The 22,097-nt window shown below is 53.2% G+C and overlaps 3 protein-coding genes across 3 annotated transcripts; 1 reads left to right on the forward strand and 2 right to left on the reverse strand.

Moving 5' to 3' along the window:
* Positions 1-4,610: 4,610 nt before the first annotated feature.
* Positions 4,611-6,254, reverse strand: LOC311159231 (erythroblast NAD(P)(+)--arginine ADP-ribosyltransferase-like; the record flags this gene model as incomplete). The annotated part of the gene is made up of 3 exons (XM_084215181.1): positions 4,611-4,696; positions 4,975-5,012; positions 5,446-6,254. 3 exons carry the CDS (start codon positions 6,252-6,254, stop codon positions 4,611-4,613), a joined length of 933 nt encoding a protein of 310 aa, XP_084071307.1.
* A 4,440-nt stretch (positions 6,255-10,694) lies between these two features.
* Positions 10,695-11,930, forward strand: LOC311158807 (NAD(P)(+)--arginine ADP-ribosyltransferase 2-like; the record flags this gene model as incomplete). The annotated part of the gene is made up of 2 exons (XM_084214426.1): positions 10,695-11,436; positions 11,845-11,930. The coding sequence occupies 2 exons, from the start codon at positions 10,695-10,697 to the stop codon at positions 11,928-11,930; spliced, it is 828 nt and encodes a 275-aa protein (XP_084070552.1).
* A 7,432-nt stretch (positions 11,931-19,362) lies between these two features.
* Positions 19,363-20,914, reverse strand: LOC311158797 (erythroblast NAD(P)(+)--arginine ADP-ribosyltransferase-like; the record flags this gene model as incomplete). The annotated part of the gene is made up of 2 exons (XM_084214414.1): positions 19,363-20,176; positions 20,871-20,914. 2 exons carry the CDS (start codon positions 20,912-20,914, stop codon positions 19,363-19,365), a joined length of 858 nt encoding a protein of 285 aa, XP_084070540.1.
* Positions 20,915-22,097: the final 1,183 nt, after the last annotated feature.

Raw genomic sequence — 22,097 nt, forward strand, 5'->3', positions numbered from 1 at the left:
GAACAGTCCAGCCAAAGGCCACTTCATCACCTCTTCTCACCTAAGATTTTTCTCAACTGCTTGTGGCCAATTTCCTCTTATCTCATCTCTATCTCTCTTCTCATTCAACTCCAGGAGGATCAGCATTTGTAATGTTTCCATCATCCAAGAAAAGGGTTAAAAATCTCAGGTTCTGCCTGTCTAGAACTCCCACGGCCACCCTGCTGGGCACTTTCTCACCGCACACCCCTCTTCTCTTTCTTGGCTGGCCGTGCTATCAAATCTCAAGGTGGCACAGGTACAGACACCAGCTCTCTTTCTCTCTCTCTTGGTGCGGGGTGGGCGGGGGGAGGACTGCTCGAGGAGTCTCAGGGTTCCTCCACCCTTCCTTCCTGCAGGGGCCTTCACCTCCCTTCGCTGTGCAAGGCACAGACTACCTCACTGCATGGCCTCCCCTCACCCACCCAGCCTGCAGCTGGGTGTGGGAGGTCTGACTTCTTTCACTGATGAAACCCAAGAGAGCTTCCGCCTGGGAGTTCTCTGTTTTTAACCCCCCCTGTGTTCCCAGAGGCATATCCATGTCCTCAGCGGCCACAGCAGGTGTCAATATTCAAATCTGAGCACCTATTAGTCTGACCACAGCATCCCAAAAAACCCACTTCCTCTCAAACCACGACAACCACCCAACTTCCTCTCAAACCAGTAAAACCACCCATTTATTTATGAAAAAAAACCCTGATGTTTTGCTCAGGAACCTCTTTTGCTTTTCAAATCAGGGATTTTTCCCTCTATACCCGCACATCTTCTGGAGTTGTGGTTCAGGAATTGTCCACCGGAGGGCAGCAGTGAGCGTGGGAAATCAGCAGCACTGCGCCTGCACCGCCCCCAGCTGCAGTTCCAGGTGCCAACAGCAGGTGGCAGCACGGGCTGCTGGTGCTGCCTGCCAAGCCCCATCCCAGCCCCGGGGGCTCTGCAATGGTTTGGGATGGAGCGACCTTAAAGCCCGTCCAGTGCCAGCCCTGCCATGGGCAGGGACATCTTCCCCTGGGCTGGGCTGCTCCAGGCCCTGCCCAACCAGGCCTTGAACACCACCATGGATGGGGCAGCCACAGCTTTGTTATAGATGGGTAATGTGATGATCGACTCTCACAATTAAGGGATGAATATTATGTGTCTATTAAGCGAAGTTTTGTTGATTTATGGTTATGTGATTGTAGTTTGATTTTGGGATACCTTTTGCTCTCTGCTCTCCCCAGTGTCCCCCTTTCCCCCTCTGTACTGTTCCCACCGGACGGCCCTGGTTGTCAAGGTTGTCAGGAACATGTGGAGACCAGACATGTACCTGTGCCCCTTTCTGTTGGGAATGGGGAAAACCTGTTGCTGATGAGGCATGGCATGCCTCACCTCACCTCACCTCACTTCACTTCACCTCACCTCACCTCACCTCACCTCCAGTCAAGTTACAGGAAGGTCTCCACCAAGAGACAGCAAAGAAGGGTTGAATGGCAGACTTTGGGAGAGCCAGGGTTGGCTGATGCAGCACTGGGTATAAAAGGCGAAGCTGCCATTTTGTGGATGTGCTGCTGGAAATCAGCCACGCTGCCAGTGCTGCCTATTTTCCTCATTCAGTCCCTTTGTTGTGTTTGTTCGGGTTTAAATAACTTGTAAAAATTTTAAAGTGAGCAGTTGTTTCTCACAGTCACCATGGTCTTCACGATCACCATGGCCACCATGATCCCCAGAAAAATGTGGTCACCAAGGCCACCACTGCCATTTTCCCAGGAGGAAAAGGGTAAAAAGGGAGAAGAGGAGAGGAAGATAGAGGAAAAACAAAAATCTTCCCCACCCGCTCTCTCCCCCAACTGCCTTTTCCTTCTTAAGAAATTTATTCATTTGCATTCTTGTCCAAATTCTGTGGTTTTACACATATTCAGGATTTAAACCCAACCAAAATCTATTTCCGTGCCACAATTAATTCAACTCTGAAAGGAATAAGAGGAAAGTGTCTTTACAAACAGATTGTGTGAATCTGGTGGTGGATAGGGCCAGGGACTTGTAGATAAGGAAGTGACCAGATAAATGATCAGTTTCAGATAATGTTCCTCATTGACACTGACTGCTGCTCAGCCAAGGTCCTGCCAAATTCTGGAACTTCAAGAACAAGAACAAAGACTTAACAGGCTTATGAATATTGATTTTCCCACGGAGGGTGGAGTGAAAGCTCATTTTAATGGTCACGTGTCTGTGTTACACAACGGCAGGGTGTGCAGCAGAGGGGGCGTGCAGTGGCTGGATTAGGAACTCTGCACCTTCCAAGTATCTCAGCCAATGGGGAAAGGGAGAGGAAGATACGGCTGGGAAATTGGGATAAAAAGAAGGCTGCATCATCCAGCAACTTGAAACAACCCAGGGGGAAATTGCCCATGGACTCTTCCTTTTTTCATTAATAAAATTATAGGGCACTTCTGTCTCCTTGGTGCAAGGAAACCTCTGGCAAGGTGAATTTTTCGAACCAAAATGTAGACAGAGAAAATGTTCCATTGAACCCTAAGCGGTGTGCTTAGCTGCAGCCAGAGCCTCATCCACAAAATGGCGGCTCTGTTCTTTATACCCCTGGAATTGCATCAGCCAAACACATATCCATATGTAGTCATGCACATACAAAAATTTTCCTTCTATATCTGTGGCCCCTCCCAAAGTCTTCCAGCTGACTCTTCCTTGCTGTCCATTGGTGAGTCCTCCCTGCAGTCTGATTGGAGGTAAGGTGCTGTCATGTCACGCCTCCACCGCACCCCAGGCTTGACCCTTTCCCAGATGCCCCATGCAAGGGGCACAGGTACACGCCCTCCCTCCACATGTCCCTCACAGCCCTGACAACCAGGGCCCTCTGGAGGCAACAATACAGAAGGGGAAAAGGGAGCTATGGGGAGAACAGAGGGTTTCTGAAAAACCAAACCACAAAAAAATAACCAAAAATCAACAACATTTTTCTTTACATACACACAATATTCATCCCTTAATTGTGAGAGCAAATCATACCATTACCCATCTATACCAAAGCTGTGGCTGCCCCATCCCTGGAAGGGTTCATGGCCGGGCTGGGCAGGTCCTGGACCAGCCTGGCCCAGGGGAAGATGTCACTGCCCATGGCAGGGCTGGCACAGGACGGGCTTTCAGGTCGCTCCATCCCAAACCATTGCAGAGCCCCGAGGGCCAGTATGGGGTGGGGCGGGCGCTTGGCAGTGTCAGCAGCTCGTGCTGCCACCTGCTGTTGGCACCCGGAAGTGCACAGTGCTGCTGATTTCCCACGCTCACTGCTGCCCTCCCGTGGACAATTCCTGAACTGCAACTGCCAGAATGCCCAAATTCCAGAATGGGTCAGGCTGGAAGGACCCAGTGTGTGGGGGTATCTGGCCCAACCTCCCAGCTCAGGTAGCATCATCCCCGAGGACAGGACTGGGTCCAGAGCAGCCCAGAATAGGACAAGACACTGGGCAGAACTGGATACACCACTGGACACAGCTGGACACGTCACTCCTGATGTGCCTCCCTGGGAAGGGCAGAGGGGCACAAACACTTCCCAACTTCCTGGGCCTGCTCTTCCCAATGCCCCCTCGATCCCTCCTGGCCCTCAGCCACACAGCCAGCTCCACTGGTCACCCACCAACACCGCCAGGTTCTTCTCCACAGATGCTCCAGCAGATCCCACCCAGCCTGGACTGAGACTGAGCACTGTCCCTCCCCAGGGACAGGATCTGCCCTTCCCTTTCAAAACTCACTACTTCCAGCCTTTAAGGTCTCCCTGAAGTGCAGGATCTAATAGGATTACCTGACTGAAATATGCCCAAGGTACAATGCCCCATTTGTGGCCATCGAGGCTGCACTGGGAAGAACCTGGTGCTGATTTTGGTGCAGAATGGAGGTAAAACCAGCCCAAATCACCAACCCCTAGTTGACAAGTGAGGGTAAAGCACCAGAGCTGGGCCTGGCCATCCATCAACTGACCCTGGGAATGTCCAGTCCCCTCTCAGACAGAGATTCCTCTCCCTTGTTCCTGCTTGAAATGAAATGTGTGTCTGCTTCCTCCCTTGGGAAGGGGATGCTTCCCAAGGATCCTCCTCGAGGCTGAGAGAAAGAGACATTCCCACGAGTGTTGGTGTGGGGCGTGACATTGAGCCCTGCATAAGAACTACCACTTTTTGCTGGCTTTGTCAGAATTATTTAATGGAATTGTTTTGAGAGAATTATTTAATGGAATTGCTTTCCACAATGATACTGGTGGCCACAGTGGCAACAGTGGCTGTTGTAACTTTGTGGCTCAGGGAGTCTTGGTGGTCAAGGTGGCCACAGTGGCCTTGGTGGTTACAGGGACCGTGGTGGCCAGAGTGGCTGTGGTGGCCACAGTGCCACAGTGACAGTGGTGGCCACAGTGACCGCATGGTGGCAATAGCTGACAAGGTGGCCAGAGTGGCTGTGGTGGCCTTTATAGCCTTGGTGGCCTTGTTTCTCTAGTGGTCATGGTGGTATTGGTGATTGTGCTGGCCACAGTGATGACAGTGACCTTGGTGCCATGGTGGCCATGGTTGCCAGAGTGACCACAGTGACCTTGGACACCATGGTGGTCTCGTGGCTCAGAGGATCCCTGTGGCCACTGCCAGGGCTGTGGTGGCCAGGAGGAGTCCTCCAACATGTAATGGGGCCCTGGGGACACTCCCACCTGGAGGACAAAGAGAGGGACATCAGGGGGATCACGGGGGTAGTGAGAGGTTTGGGGATGACCATAACGGGGGGGTTAGGGGTGATAGGAGACATGGGGGCCATGAGGTGTCAGCTGACAGGGTGTTGGAGGGGGCACGAGGGGCTACAGGCACCAGGGGGGTCAGGGGGGTGATGATGGGCTTACAGGTGACAGGGGTTGCAGAAGTCAGGGGGTTCCATGGTGGGTGACAGAGAGTGACAGGGGTTCAGGAAGTGCCACAAGGGGTCCCAACCCACCCACATCCAGCACAAAGGGCCCATCCCCACAGCGCTGCCTTTGGTGGGGAGTGACAGGGTCTAAATGGGGAGGTCCCTGTCTCTGTCCCTTTCACAGTTGTCCCCTGGCTGCGGTGTCCCTGAACCCTGTCCCCTCCCAAAAGTGGGGATCCCCATCCCTGTGCCCATCATGGGCATTCCTGTCCCCGTGCCCACAATGGGTGTCCCCAAATTTGGTGTCCCCAGCATGGGATTTCCCTGTCCCCAAACTCTCAGTGAGTGTCCCCACTCCCGGTGCCCTGTCATGGGTGTCCCCTGTCCACTGTTGGTCTCCCCAGCACTGGGTGTCACTGACCCCCCAGCCCCAGGGAGTGTCCCCAGCACAGGGTATCCCTGACCTGGTTCCCAGCCGTGGGTGCTCCTATCCCCACAAACACAGTGGGGGCCTATGTCCCTGTCCCCCATGCCCAGTGAGTGCCATTGTCCCTGTGCCTTCTGATGGGCCACAGTGGGTGTCCCCATCGCCCCAGGCTGTCCCCTGTGGTGTCACCTTGCAGCCACTCGCAGCTGTAGTTGCTGAAGATCCCGGTGGAGCGGAGCTGGATCTGTGCACTGTCTCCTTTCTGGCTGACTTCGATGACCTCAAAGGTCTCAAAGGGTGGGATCAGCACCTCCTTCTCATTAGGATAGATGGAGAATTCCTGGATTTCTGCACCGTGGTGCATGTGCACATGGAAAACTGTGTCTATCCCAAAGCCCTCAGCAGTTTTTCCACTCTGTGATGCTGACATGAATTGACTGAACTGGACAATATCACCCCACTCTGCCTTGAACCTGACCCCATCAACCCCCCAGTACACATTGTGACACTGCGGTCCCTGAGTGTCCCTCAGTGTCACCAGGGCCTGGGTCAGTAGGAAATGCAGCGTTTTGAAGTGGAAGTTGTCCCGGTATTCCTGGTGGGAGCGCCCGGCTGTGCGCACAGCCTCATTGAACTCTCTGTACACATCATGCATCGTGTAGGCCATGAGGGCAATGGCCTGCTCTGGTGATGACAGAGGGGACACTGGGGACCCCCGTCTCTGCCACTCGGCTCTGGCCTCAGGCCAGGCCTGGGCAAAGAGAGGGTTGTGCTCAAAGTCGGAGCGGTTGAGGGCCAGCAACGCCTCAGTCATGGCAGGGCCACAGCCCCGGTACTGGTCATCAAAGGAGTCCGGGGCCATGTCCAGGGTCACCACCTTGATGGCCACGGTGGCCACGGCCATTGCCAGCAGTGCCAGGGTCTGAGCCAGAAGGGCCATGGAGTGGAGAGGCCACAGGGACCAGGGTGGGACACTGGGGGACACAGAAGGGACACAGAGGAGACACAGGAAGGGTTCCTCATTGAGGGACCGGGGAGGGGAGTGGGGTCAGCCCAGGGGGAAGGGAGGCACTCCTGGCCAGCTGACCCCTGGGCATGTCTGGGGTCCCTGATCCTGAATCCTGGGGTTACTTATGCCTTCCCAATATCCCCCAGCCCCACAGACTCCAATCCCAGTCCCACAGTACCATGTCCTCCTGGTCCCCAGAAGACCAATGCTACTCCCATGAATAAAAGTCCCCTCACTCCCAGCAGGATCCCGACCCAAATCCTTGGCTCACTCCCTGAACCCCCCAGTGTTCCCCTCAGCCCGTCCCCAGACTCCACTCCCCTTTCCCAATTTTTTTGCTGTCACCCCAGGACATCAACCCAAATCCAGGCATTACACCTGCCCCCACAGTGTCTCCCAGCCCCCCCATGACCCATATCCACTCCCACTATCCCGTGCCCACCCAATTTTCCCTCCAGAGCCCCCCATGTTCCCAGTCCCAGTGTCCCCCCATGTGTGCAATCCCAATCTCTAAGTCCCGTGTCCCCCCCAAGAGTCCCCAGGGTTCCCCCCAGCCCCGATACCAAAATCAGCCAGAGTGAGCTCCCTGATGGAACTGGAGGTAGCAGAAAGATGGAATTCTTTATCACCTCAGACTCACAGTGGATCTCTCCTGGTCCTGCAGCTCAGGGGGAACTTTGCCACAGGGTCTTTATCCACCACAGTTGCAAATGTTCATTAAAATGTTTCCCTCAACTAGTACAGAAACAGCACCTTTTCTAGCAATAATTTGCATGGCTCTGCCTCTTTCTTGAAATCCTTTTATGGTCCTGGAGAGTGCGAAAAATTAGTTTTCACAGTGTGGTTTTCAGCGAGTGCCCCAGCATCCCAGAAGACCTCACCTTGAACTTTCACTTTCGACAGACACTGCTCCTTCTGATTTACAGAAATTGCCAAAAACCCTTCACTGGAGTGCCCTTTATCTCTTTCTCCACAGGTTTCTGCAAACTTTGCTCTTCTGTGCACACATTTTAACATCCATTTACTGGTTTTTGCTAGTTCTTTTTAAGCCCTATCCAGCACCTTCAGGAGAACTCAAACTTTCTATTCTCTCTCCTATTGCTCACCTTCCAGGACCCAAATCCCACTGTCCCATGTCGCCCCAGTTTGCCCCAGTCCCACTGCTCACTGAGTTGCTGCCACACCTCAGATGCCAATTGGGGTCCCCTATCAGATGACATCCCTGTAGGCACCTTGAGCCTGGGGATGATCTCCTGGGGGAGTGCCTGGATCTCTTCCCCGGCCTTCTGGTGTGGCAGGAGAAGTTCTGGACACCAAAAAAGGGATCCACCAACACCAGGAGCCCACCTGGGCCCATGCTGGTGTGGCAGCTCAGAAAATCCATTTGCCAGTAATCACTGGGAGTGTTTCCTCTTTCAGTGATGCCTGGAAGTGATGGTTTTGAATTCAAAGGGTTCTTTTGAAAACATATCAGCCATTGCTCTGTAACAGACCTGACAATTTTGTCCTACAGACACTGAGGATCTGAGGCTGCAGACCTGTCCCCATCTCATCAATTCCCCAGAGCTTTGCTGGTGCTTTTCTCCTTTGCAAATTGCAGCATCAGCTGGGGAGGGCCTGACCTGGTTATTGGGAGTTACCTCTCACCCTCCCAGCCACCCAGGCACCCACCCATCCTCTTTTTTGTGGGCTTTTAGATAAGCAGCCTAGATAATGCTCAGATGACTTTGGGTCCTAGCAGCAACTGTTCTCCTCATCTAAGAGGCCAGGAAATCCGATTTGGGACAAAAGTTTGTGGTATATCATCTGGCTGCCATAACTGTAAGAAGATGCGAAACAAGGGGAGGAGCTCGCAGTGTTACAAAGAGCTCTGGAATTGGCAGTGAGAAAGAGAACAAACACAGGAACTCACTTGGCATCTGCTTTGAGCATTGCTCATGCCCATGGAGGCATATGGGAAGAAAGAAGTGAATTAACTGCAAAGGGATCCCTGATTATGTACAAACAAGAATTATTGTCCCCCCTCGATATCACCCACCTTCCCAAAGAAGTGGCTGTGCTACAGTCCAGGGCACACCAGCTTGGGGATTGTCAAATCTGGGTGGGAAATTGGCTTGCAATGAATCTCCATGAGAGGTTCCGCAACAAAGCATCCTGGTGCAAATTCCTGAGAAAGGAATTTCACCGCCAGAGGTGAGGCTTGGATAGAGTTGGGCAGATTGAAAATTGGCTGCTTATCTAAAATCCCACAAAAAAGAGGGTGGGTAGGTGGGTGAGAGATAACTCGCAATACCGAGGTCAGGCCCTCCCCAGCTGATGCTGCAATTTGCAAAGAAGAAAAGCACCAACAAAGCTCCTGGGAATTGATGAGATGGGGACAGATCTGCAGCCTCTGATCCTCAGTGTCCGTAGGACAAAATTGTCAGGTCTGTTACAGAGCAATGCCTGATATGTTTTCAAAAGGACCCTTTGAATTCAACACCATCACCTCCAGGCATCACTGAAAGAGGAAACACTCCCTGGGATTACAGGGAAATGGATTTTCTGAGCTGCCACGCCAACATGGGCTCAGGTATCCCCTGGTGTTGGTGGATGCCTTTTTTGGGTGTCCAGAACTACTTCTGTCAGGCCAACAAGGCCAGGGAAGCCACCCAGGCACTCCCCCAAGAGATCATCCCCAGGCTCAAGGTGCCTCAAGATGTCTGTTGAGAGATTTTTGCAGGAAAATGGACACAGTGCCCAAGCCAGCCTTTATGGCATCTGAGTAGAATTTCACAGTTTCCCAGACAGCTCGAACACAGGAAGAGCCTACTCAGGAGAAAAACAAGTCCAGGATGTGGGGCACGCTAAGAAGATGGAACAAAAACCACAGCAGAGCGCATGAAGGCAAAACAATAAACCACAGTGAGACGCATGAGGAAAGAAGACTGACCAATCAGCTGAAGGCTTGAGACGCGTGCACAGATTGGCTTAACCAATCATGTGTTAGCCTGAGGTGCGTGAACAGCAGAACAAAGAATAAATACAGTTTGTTCTTGTAATAAATTTGACTTCACTTGATCATATTGATCGTGGCGTGATGTCCCATTGCTGATCCTCCTCAGATGTCATCTGATAGGGGACCCCAACTGGTATCTGAGGTGTGGCAGCAGCTCAGTGAGCAGTGGGGAGTGGGACTGGGGGGAACTGGGGGAACATGGGATGGTGGGATTGGGGTAATGGGGGGTGGGCAGTTAGAAAGAGAACAGAAAGTTTCAGATCCCTTAAGGTGCTGGATAGAGCTTAAAGATGAATGGGCAAAAGCAAGGAAAGGAGGTAGAAGTGTGGAGACAGCAGGGCAGAGGTTGCTGGAACCTGTGGAGAAAGAGATGAAAGGCACTCCTGTGAGGGTTTTTGGGCAAGTTCTGTAACACAGAAGGAGCAGTGTCTGCTGAAAGTGAAAGTTCAAGGTGAGGTCTTCTGGGATATTGGGGCACTCAGTGAAAACTACACTGAGAAAACTCATTTTTCGGACTCCCCATCAGAATAAAAATTATTTCCTAAAAGAGGCAGATCCATGCAGATTATCTATGGGAAAACTGCTGGTTTCTGTATTAGATAAGAGAGATGGGGGGAACTGGGGGTGTCAAGGGACTGAGGTCCTGGGGTGGTCCAGGGCCCAGCGATGGGAGACACAGGACCATGGGAGTGGCAGTGGGGTACTGGGGGACACTTGGGTGGCACATGGGACTGGATAGAGGTCCAGGGGTGGCTGGGGAGGTCATGGGAGTGAGAGCTGGGTAAGGGGGGAGGGGACAGGGACAAGTGGGACCCATTGGGGCCCACAAACCTTGGGTCAGGGTCCTGGGGGACATGGGGTCACTGGGAGGGGTACAAGGGATTGGGAGAGGGATTGGGGTAATGGAGGCACTGGGAAACAGCAGGAGGGGGGGACAGAGACCTATGGGTGTGAAATTGGGAGTCACTGGGGTTACTGGTGGGGGGGAGGGGTGATATCAGGAAGTGACCCCAGGATTTGAGTCAGGGTCCGGCAGGAGGCCTGACAAGACATTTTGAGGGGGGATATAGGACTGTGGGAGTGGGATTGGGAGTCAGGGGGGTCTGAGGGACACTGGGGCATCCAGGAGTGACCCCAGGATCTGGGATCAGGCTCCAGGACATGTCCAGGGGTCTCCTGGCCAGGCCTCAGCCCCTCACCAAGGAAGTCTCCCTGTGTCCCACCATGTCTCTCAGAGTGCCCTCTGTCCCATCAGTGTCCCCTCAGCATCCCCTGGTGCCCTCCAGTGTCCTTCCTGTGTCACACAGTCTGTCCTCTGTGTCCCCTCTGTGTCCCACAGTGTCCCACACTGGCCACTGTGGACTCTCTTCTCCATGGCCCCCTTGGCTCACACCCTGGCACTGCTGGCAATGACCATGGCCACTGCGGACATCACGGTGGAGCCCCTGGACATGGCCCAGAACTCCTTTGATGACCAGTACCTCAACTGTGGCCCCGCCATGACCGCAGCATTGCCAGCCCTCAACCACTCCGAGTTCCAGAAGAACAAGGACTTTTCCCAGGCCTGGGTGAAGGCCACGGCTGAGTGGCAGAAGAGGGGCTCCTTTTCATCCCACCTGTCCCCAGCCCAGGCCATCGCCCTCATGGCCTACACGATGGAGGACGTGTACGATCCGTTCAACAAGGCTGTACGCACGGCTGGAAAGTCCAGCCAGGAATACCGGGACAACTTCCACTTCAAAACGCTGCATTTCCTGCTGACCCAGGCCCTCCAGAAGCTGAGAAGCCCTAATGATTGTAAGAGCGTCTTCCGGGGAATAAAAAGCTACCAGTTTGAGGTGAAGACTGGCGATAAAGTCCGCTTTGGTCAATTCGCTTCGTCGTCGCTGGAAAAAGCAGTCGCCCAGAGTTATGGGACAGACACGATGTTCGAGGTGCACACATGCCACGGCGTGGACATCCAGGCTTTTTCCTACAATCCTAGAAAACGTGAGGTGCTGATCCCACCCTTTGAGACCTTTGAGGTCACTGATGTCCACACAGAAGGAAGCACGATGAACATTGGGCTTCGCTCCACTGAGAACTCCAGCGACTACAACTGCGAGTGGCTGCGAGGTGACATCTTGGGAACAACCTGGGGTGATGGGGACACTCAGGGAGGGTTGGGGACGGACACACAGTGCAGGGGACACCCATGGCCCAGAGGGGACAGGGACACCCACTGTGGGCAGAAGGCAGGACACCCAGAGCTGGGGACAAGGTGAGGGACAGCATTGCTTGGGCACAGGGGATGGGGACACCCAGTGCCAAGTGGGTGGGACAGGGACATCCAGTGCTGAGGCTGGGGGGACAAGGTACATGGTACATGGCTGGGTAGTGGGGAAATGGACCTTGTTATGGCCACCTCTGACCCCATACCCTCAGGGCCCTCCACCACCTGTGTCATTCCCCTCATGGCCCTCCTGATGCCCACCTGACCCCTTTACCCCATGATTCCCCTGACCCCTCTCTTTGTCCCCACAGGTGGGAGCCTCCCCAGGAACGCCCCCCACCTTGGGGGGCTCCTCCTGGCTACCATGGCCATGGCAGTCACCATTGGAACCCTCTAAGCCATGAGGCCACCAAGGTCACTGTGGTCATGGAAGCCCCTGTGGAAGGCTACCAGGACAAAGGCCACCAGGACCCCCAGAGAAATGCAGCCACCAAGGCTACTGAGGCCATTATGACCACTATGGTCACTTTGTCCACTGTAACCACTGTGCCCGTTATTTCCACTACGACCACTGTAGCCACTTTGATCTCTATGACCACTCTGGCCACTCTGGGCACTGGAAACACCATGGTCAGCATGGCCATTGTGCCCACAGTGACCCATGATGTCACCGTGCCCTCTGTCCCTACCGTGGTCACCGTAACTACTGAGGCCACCATGGCCACCATGATTCCCGAGGTGACCAAGGTCACCGTGGCCACCACAGCCACTGTGGTCACCGTGGTCACTGCAACAAGGTGTCCATGCTGGAAAAGCCCCTCTGAGAGCTGCCCAGTGACGGAGCCATGCCAGGGCAGCAGGACCAGCACTAGGGTGGTTGGAGCAGCCAGGAGGGCCCAGGACAGCGCGGACAGCAGAGATTGGGCAGTGCCTGGGGCCACTTGGGCACTTCCCAATAGAGGGGTTTGGGAGTGGCAATGTCACGGCCACCTGCTAATGCTCCTTGGCTGCCTCACCCGATGTAGCAATAAATTGATACCTGCTCACCTGCCATATAACAAATGTATCAAAATTTGATCCTTGCTGACCTGGTGCATCAAATGTTTATCAGAAATTTGATCCTTGCTTGCCTGGTGTTTCAAAAGTATACAAAATTCTGCTTCTGGCTCACCTGATGTATCCACTACAGCTCCTTTAATGCCCCTCCTGCAGGGCAGCTCATTTCCTAAAATAAACCGTTCCTGGAGTTTTTGTTAGAGGAAACTTAAAGCTTCATTTTTTAAACCTAGCTCTTCAAAGTAGTGCTGGAGAAATGTCCCTCCCCTTTTCCTCGTTCACTGAAGACCCTCAGAAAGCACCTGGAGGGGCTGGAGTGTGTCCAGGGAAGGGATGGAGCTGGGGAAGGCTCTGGAGCACCACGAAGGGCTGAGGGAGCTGGCTGGGGCTGCCCAGTTCTATTTAAAACAGATGAATGATCAGTTCAGTGCCAGTTCCAAAGTTCCTGATTTCAGGAAACACTTCAGAAGAAGCATTGGGAGGAAAAAAAAGAAAAACAAAAAGAATGAAGAAGGATGAAAAATAAAATGGAAAAATGGAGACACAGGCAGCACCACTGTCATGGTTTGAGCCTGGTGCAATGCTAGTGCCTTTATGAAAATACTTCCTCTCTGGTGTCTGCTGGGAGATGTGATTAGAAATAGAGCAAAGCAGGCTCCAGCTTAGGAATAAAAGGGCAAAAAAAGCTTTATTAACCTACAACTATATATAAAGACAAACACACAGAACTCGGAATGAAAATTTTCCAAAATTATTCCTCCTCCCCACCACCAAATTTCTAATACATCCACCCCTCAGATCATCAACTCTCAGTCTATCACCACCCTTTCTCAGTTCATCAAGGAGACAGGAGTCCTTCTTGTACCATAGGCTTCCTCAGGAAACACAGTTGAAACTTCTTGCGTCCTCATGTCTGACGTGGCACCGCCCGGAGGTCATTTTGCCATCGTGACATCATCCTTCCTTGCCCAGCATTCTCACTACTGTACATGGACCAAAGCTGCTTCTAGGGTTTTCCTTTTAAAGGGTGCTTTGCCTAGTTCCAAAAAAAGCACAGTCTCTCACTTTTGGGACACCTGTCTCCCCCAGACTTCAGCCCCTAGGACTGAGGGGTCTCGAGAACAGAGATCTTCTTCTTCTTCCCTGAAGATGGAGGGCACCACCACCCTCCTCACCCGTTGTCTCTGTCTATGCACTCTTTCAAATGACATCACTGCACTCTCTTGGCTCCAAGCCATTGCCTCCCCCCTAAATGCAGTCTCTGTGTCACAGGGGAAATGGTTCTGTCTATGGCTATAAAAGACCAGTCCAGCCAAAGGCCAATCCATCACCTCCTCTCACCTAAGATTTTTCTCAACTTCTCTGGTGGCCCATTTCCTCTTATCTCATTTCTATCTCTCTTCTCATTCAACTCCAGGAGGATCAGCATTTGTAATGTTTCCATCATCCAAGAAAAGGGTTAAAAATCTCAGGTTCTGCCTGTCTAGAACTCCGACGGCTGTCCTGCTGGGCACTTTCTCACCGCACACCCCTCTTCTCTTTCTTGGCTGGCCGTGCTATCAAATCTCAAGGTGGCACAGGCACAGACACCAGCTCTCTTTCTCTCTCTCTTGGTGCGGGGTGGGCGGGGGGAGGACTGCTCGAGGTGTCTCAGGGTTCCTCCACCCTTCCTTCCTGCAGGGGCCTTCACCTCCCTTCGCTGTCCAAGGCCTGGCCTACCTCACCACATGGCCTACCCTCACCCACCCAGCCTGCAGCTGGGTGGGGGAGGTCTGACCTCTTTCACTGATGAAACCCAAGAGAGCTTCCGCCTGGGAGTTCTCTGTTTTTAACCCCCCCTGTGTTCCCAGAGGCATACCCATGTCCTCAGCGGCCACAGCAGGTGTCAATATTCAAATCTGAGCACCTATTAGTCTGACCACAGCATCCCAAAAAACCCACTTCCTCTCAAACCACGACAACCACCCAACTTCCTCTCAAACCAGGAAAACCACCCATTTATTTATGATAAAAAACCCTGATGTTTCGCTCAGGAAACTCTTTTGCCTTTCAAATCAGGGATTTTTCCCTCTATACCCGCACATCTTCTGGAGTTGCGGTTCAGGAATTGTCCACCGGAGGGCAGCAGTGAGTGTGGGAAATCAGCAGCACTGCACATGCACCGCCTCCAGCTGCAGTTCCAGGCGCCAACAGCAGGCGGCAGCACGAGCTGCTGGTGCTGCCTGCCAAGCCCCATCCCGGCCCTGGGGGTTCTGCAATGGTTTGGGATGGAGCGACCTTAAAGCCCGTCTGGTGCCAGCCCTGCCATGGGCAGGGACATCTTCCCCTGGGCTGGGCTGCTCCAGGCCCTGCCTGAACTGGCCTTGGAAACCACCATGGATGGGGCAGCCACAGCTTTGTTATAGATGGGTAACGTGATGATCCACTCTCACAATTAAGGGATGAATATTATGTGTATATTAATAGGAGTTTTGTTGATTTATGATTATGTGATTGTAGTTTGGTTTTGGGACACCTTTTGCTCTCCCCACTGTCCCCCTTCCCCCCTCTGTATTGTTCCCACCAGACGGCCCTGGTTGTCAAGGTTGTCAGGAACATGTGGAGGCCAGACATGTACCTGTGCCCCTTTCATGGGGCTGTTGGGAATGGGGAAAACCTGTTGCTGCTGAGGCATGGCATGCCTCACCTCACCTCACCTCCCCTAACCTCACCTCCAGTCAAGTTACAGGAAGGTCTCCACCAAGAGACAGCAAAGAAGGGTTGAATGGCAGACTTTGGGAGAGCCAGGGTTGGCTGATGCAACACTGGGGGTATAAAAGGCGAAGCTGCCATTTTGTGGATGTGCTGCTGGAAATTGGCCAAGCTGCCAGTGCTGCCTATTTTCCTCATTCAGTCCCTTTGTTGTGTTTGTTGGGGTTTAATAAACCTTTAAAAATTTTAAAGTGAGCAGTTGTTTCTCACAGTCACCATGCTCTTCACGATCACCATGGCCACCATGATCCCCAGAAAAATGTGGTCACCAAGGCCACCACTGCCATTTTCCCCGGAGGAAAAGGGTAAAAAGGGAGAAGAGGAGAGGAAGAAAAGAGGAAAAAAAAAAAATCTTCCCCACCCCCTCTCTCCCAACTGCCTTTTCCTTCTTAAGAAATTCATTCATTTGCATTCTTGCCCAAATTCTCTGGTTTTACACATATTCAGGATTTAAACCCAACCAAAATCTATTTCTGCGCCACAATTAATTCAACTCTGAAAGGAATAAGAGGAAAGTATCTTTACAAATAGATTGTGTGAATCTGGTGGTGGATAGGGCCAGGGACTTGTAGATAAGGAAGTTACCAGATAAACAATCAGTTTCAGATAATGTTCCACATTGACATGGACTGCTGCTCAGCCAAGGTCCTGCCAAATTCTGGAACTTCGAGAAGAAGAACAAAGACTTAACAGGCTTATGAATATTGATTTTACCACGGAGGGTTGAGTGAAAGCTCATTTTAATGGTCACGTGTCTGTGTTACACAACTGCAGTGTGTGCAGCAAAGGGGGTGTACAGTGGCTGGATTAGGAACTCTGCACCTTCCAAGTATCTCAGCAAATGGGGAAAGGGAGAGGAAGATACGGCTGGGAAATTGGGATAAAAAGAAGGCTGTATCATCCAGCAACTTGACACAACCCATGGGGAAATTGCCCATGGACTCTTCCTTTGTTCATTAATAAAATTATAGGGCACTTCTGTCTCCTTGGGGCAAGTAAACCTCTGGCAAGATGAATTTTTCGGATCAAAATGTAGACAGAGAAAATGTTCCATTGAACCCTAAGCGGTGCGCTTGGCTGCAGCCAGAGCCTCATCCACAAAATGGTGGCCCAGTTCTTTATACCCCTGGAGTTGCATCAACCAAACACATATCCATATGTAGTCATACATATACAAAAATTTTCCTTCTATATCCGTGGCCCCTCCCAAAGTCTTCCAGCTGACTATTCCTTGCTGTCCATTGGTGAGTCCTCCCTGCAGTCTGATTGGAGGTGAGGTGTCGTCATGTCACGCCTCCACAGCTCCCCAGGCTTGACCCTTTCCCAGCTGCCCCAGGTAAGGGGCACAGGTACACGCCCTCCCTCCAGATGACCCTCACAGCCCTGACAACCAGGGCCCTCTGGAGGCAACAATACAGAGGGGGAAAAGGGGAATATGGGGAGAACCGGGAGTGTCTGAAAAACCAAACCACAAAAAAAAACCAAAAATCAACAACCTTTTTCTTTACATACACATAATATTCAATCCTTAATTGTGAGAGCAAATCATCACATTACGCATCTATACCAAAGCTGTGACTGCCCCATCCCTGGAAGGGTTCATGGCCAGGCTGGGCAGGTCCTGGACCAGCCTGGCCCAGGGGAAGATGTCCCTGCCCACGGCAGGGCTGGCACCAGACGGGCTTTAAGGTCGCTCCATCCCAAACCATTGCAGAGCCCCGAGGGCCCGTATGGGGTGGGGCGGGCGCTTGGCAGTGTCAGCAGCTCGTGCTGCCGCCTGCTGTTGGCACCCGGAACTGCAGCTGGGGGCGGCGCATGCGCAGTGGCGCTGATTTCTCTCACTCGCTGCTGCCCTCCTGTGGACAATTCCTGAAGCACAACTGCCAGAATGCCCAAATCCCAGAATGGGTCAGGCTGGAAGAACCCAGAGTAGGCATCAGGCCAGGCCTCCCAGCTCAGACAGCATCATCCCTGAGACCAGGACTGGGTCCAGAGCAGCCCAGAATAGGACAAGGCACTGGGCAGAACTGGATACAGCACTGGACAGAGCTATACACATCACTCCTGATGTGCCTCACTGGGCAGGGCAGAGGGGCACAAACACTGCCCAACTTCCTGGGCCTACCCTTCCCAATGTCCCCTCTGCATCCCTCCTGGCCTTTAGCCACACAGCCAGCTCCACTGGTCAACCACCAACACCGCCAGGTTCTTCTCCACAGATGCTCCAGCAGATCCCACCCAGCCTGGACTGAGACTGAGCACTGTCCCTCCCCAGGGACAAGACCTGCCCTTCCCTTTCAAAACTCACTACTTCCAGCCTTTAAGGTCTCCCTGAAGTGCAGGATCTGATAGGATTCCCTGACTGAAATATGCCCAAGGGACAATGCCCCATTTGTGGCCATCAAGCCTGCACTGGGAGGAACCTGGTGCTGATTTTAGTGCTGAATTGGGCTAAAACCAGCCCAAATCACCAACTCCAAATTGACAACTGAGGGTAAAGCACCAGAGCTGGGCCTGGCCGTCCATCAACTGACCCTGGGAATGTCCAGTCCCCTCTCAGACAGAGATTCCTCTCCCCTGTTCCTGCTTGAAATGAAATGTGTGTCTGCTTCCTCCCTTGGGAAGGTGATGCTCCCCAAGGATCCTCCTCAAGGCTGAGAGAAAGAGACATTCCCACGAGTGTTGGTGTGGGGAGTGACATTGAGCCCTGCATAAGAACTGCCACTTTTTGCTGGCTTTGTCAGAATTATTTAATGGAATTGTTTTGAGAAATTATTTAATAGAAATGCTTTCCACAATGATACTGGTGGCCACAGTGGCCACAATGGCTGTTGTAACTTTGTGGCTCAGGGAGTCTTGGTGATCAAGGTGGCCACAGTGGCCTTGGTGGTTACAGTGACCGTGGTGGCCAGAGTGGCTGTGGTGGCCACAGTGCCACAGTGACAGTGGTGGCCACAGTGACCTCATGGTGGCAATAGCTGACAAGGTGGCCAGAGTGGCTGTGGTGACCTTTGTAGCCTTGGTGGCCTTGTTTCTCTAGTGGTCATGGTGGTATTGGTGATTGTGCTGGCCACAGTGATGACAGTGACCTTGGTGCCATGGTGGCCATGGTTGCCAGAGTGACCACAGTGACCTTGGACACCATGGTGCTCTCGTGGCTCAGAGGATCCCTGTGGCCACTGCCAGGGCTGTGGTGGCCAGGAGGAGTCCTCCAACATGGAATGGGGCCCTGGGGACACTCCCACCTGGGGGACAAAGAGGAGGACATCAGGGGGATCACGGGGGGAATGAGAGGTTTGGGGATGACCATAATGGGGGGTTAGGGGTTACAGGAGACATGGGGGCCATGAGGTGTCAGGGCACAGGGTGTTGGAGGGGGCACGAGGGGCTACAGGCACCAGGGGGGTCAGGGGGGTCATGGTGGGCTTACAGGTGACAGGGGCTGCAGAAGTCAGGGGGTGCCATGGTGGGTGACACAGAGGGACAGGGGTTCAGGAAGTGCCACAAGGGGTCCCAACCCACCCACCTCCAGCACACAGGGCCCATCCCCACAGCGCTGCCTTTGGTGCGCAGTGACAGGATCAGAATGGGGAGGTCCCTGTCTCTGTCCCTTTCACAGTTGTCCCCTGGCTGGGGTGTCCCTGAACCCTGTCCCCTCCCAAAAGTGGGGATCCCCATCCCTGTGCCCATCATGGGCGTTCCTGTCCCCGTGCCCACAATGGGTGTCCCCAGATTTGGTGTCTCCAGCATGCCGTGTCCCTGTCCCCAAACTCTCAGTGAGTGTCCCCACTCCCTGTGCCCTGTCATGAGTGTCCCCTGTCCACTGTTGGTCTCCCCAGCACTGGGTGTTGCTGTCCCCCCACCCCCAGGGAGTGTCCCCAGCACAGGGTATCCCTGTCCTTGTTCCCAGCCGTGGGTGCTCCTATCCCCACAAACACAGTGGGGGCCTATGTCCCTGTCCCCCATGCCCAGTGAGTGCCATTGTCCCTGTGCCTTCTGATGGGCCACAGTGGGTGTCCCCATCACCCCAGGCTGTCCCCTGTGGTGTCACCTTGCAGCCACTCGCAGCTGTAGTTGCTGAAGGTCCCGGTGGAGTGGAGCTGGACCCATGCACTTCCGCCTTCCTGGCTGACTTCTATGACCTCAAAGGTCTCAAAGGGTGGGATCAGCACCTCCTTCTCGCCAGGATAGTAGGAGAATTTCCGGATTTCCACTCCATGGCATGTGTGCACATGGAACAATGTGTCTATCCCAAAGCCCTCGGCAGTTTTTCCACTCTGTGATGCTGACGTGAATTGACCGAACCGGACAATATCACCGTACTCTGCCTTGAACCTGACCCCATGCACCCCCCGGTACACATTGTGACACTGTGGTCCCTGAGTGTCCCTCAGTGTCACCAGGGCCTGGGTCAGCAGGAAATGCAGCGTTTTGAAGTGGAAGTTGTCCCAGTATTCCTGGCTGGATTGCCCAGCCGTACGGACAGCCGCATTGAACTCTCTGTACACATCATCCATCGTGTAGGCCATGAGGGCGATGGCCTCGGCTGGGGATGACAGAGGTGACACACGGGACCCCCGACTCTGCCACTCGGCTGTGGCCTTGGGCCAGGCCTGGGCAAAGAGAGGGTTGTGCTCAAAGTCGGAGCGGTTGAGGGCTGGCAACGCCTCAGTCATGGCAGGGCCACAGCCCCGGTACTGGTCATCAAAGGAGTCCGGGGCCATGTCCAGGGTCACCACCTTGATGGCCACGGTGGCCATGGCCATTGTCAGCAGTGCCAGGGTCTGAGCCAGAAGGGCCATGGAAGGGAGAGGCCACATGGAACAGGGTGGGACTCTGGGGGACACAGAAGGGACACAGAGGAGACACAGGGAGGGTTCCTCAGTGAGGGCCTGGGTAGGGGAATGGGGTCAGCCCAGGGGGAAGGGAGGCACTCCTGGCCAGCCGACCCCTGGGCATGTCTGGGCTCCCTGATCCTGAATCTTGGGGTTACTTATGCCTCCCCAATGTCCCCCAGCCCCCCCAGGGACCCCAATCCCACAGTACCATGTCCTCCTGGCCCCCCTGAAGCCCAGTCTTACTCCCTTGACTACACGTCCCCTCCGCCCTGACAGAATTCCCACCCAAATCCTTTGCTCATTCCCTGAGCCCCCCAGTGTCCTCCTCAGCCTGTCTCCAGACTCCATTCCCACTCCCATTCCCCAATTTCTTCAGTGTCACCCCAGGACCTCAACTCAAATCCAGGCATTGCCCCCTGCCCCCACAGTGTCCCCCAGTCGCCCCATGACCCCACTCCCACCATCTTCTGTGTCCCCCCTCATTTTCCCCCAGAGCCCCCCATTATCCCATTCCCAGCCCTGTGACTCCCCCAGTGTCCCCCCCACATCCACAATCCCAATCCCTCAGTCCCGTATCCCCCCAAGAGTCCCCAGGGTTCCCCCCAGCCCCGATACCGAAATTGGCCGGAGTGAACTCCCTGATAGAAGTGGAGGTATCAGAAAGTCGGGATCCTTTATCAGCTCAGAGTCACAGCAGATCTCTCCTGGTCCTGCAGGTCAGGGGGGACTTTGTCATGGGGTATTTATCCACCACAACTATAAATATTCATTAAAATGTGTCCCTTACCAAGTGCAGAAACTTCGTTTTTCCTAGAAATAAGTTGCTTGGCTCCACCTCTTTCTTGAAATCCTTTAATGGTCCTGGAGAGTCCTAAAAATGTTTCTCAGTGTTGCTTTCACTGAGTGCCCTAATATTCTAGATAACCTCACCTTAAACTTTCATTTTGGGCAGACACTGCCCCTTCTGTGGTCATGAACTTGCCAAAAACCCCTCACTGGAGTTCCCTTTTTCTGTTCCTCCACGGGTTCCAGCCACGTTTGCCCTGCTGTGTCCACACTTTTACATCCTTCTGTGGTTTTTTGCTAGTTCATTGTTAAGCCCTATGCAGCAAATTCAGGGGAACTGAAGCTTCCTATTCTCTCTCTTATTTCTCACCCCCCAGAACCCCAATCCCACGGTCCCATGTCCCCCCCAGTGCCCCCCAGTCCCACTCGCAGCTGCTCACTGAGCACAACCATCCTCTGCCAAAAAGGGGGCCAAGTTTTATTCCGTGGGTTCCATTTCTCCCCCGTTCACCTGTAAAGCAGCACAGAACTCCCAGTCTGTCAGGCAGTGTTGGGAACCTCACAGGGACTGGTCCTGCACAACTGGGGTGGGTGTTTCGTGGGTGACAGACCAAATGGGTGCTGCTGAAGGGCCAACGGAACCTACAGAACTGCAGCTGGCTGTGATTCCAGAGATGTCACCTTTACATCAGGCATTTAAAACTGATTTATTGGTTTTGGCAGTGGTGGGGTGTGGGAATCCTTAAAATCAGAGGGTTTGGGGAAAGCTGCAAGAGGCAGGCCTCAAAGACAGCAAAACTGCAATTAGAGCTAAGTGGCAGAAAAATTATGTAAGAAGTAGAAATGTAAGGACAAATAGAACAATGGCCTGAGTATTAATGCTTGACTAGAATAACTTCCTAAGTGACTCCTTTGGTTTGGAAAGACAGGTGTCTGCTAAGGAAGGCAGGAGCCTCTCTTGAAATGGAAATTGTAAATCTCCCCCCTCCATCCTCCAAATTGCTATAAATTTTAAATTAAGGGGCTCTCAGGCAAAAAATATGGGAGCGGGAAATAACAGTTCTTTAATAGAGAAGAAAATAAAAGTATAAAATAAACAATACAAGCAGTACATAGAACAACACTGACAGAGT

Source organism: Fringilla coelebs (genome assembly GCF_963513975.1).
Source record: "Fringilla coelebs genome assembly, chromosome: 1".
In the NCBI taxonomy this organism is placed as follows: Eukaryota; Metazoa; Chordata; class Aves; order Passeriformes; family Fringillidae; genus Fringilla; species Fringilla coelebs.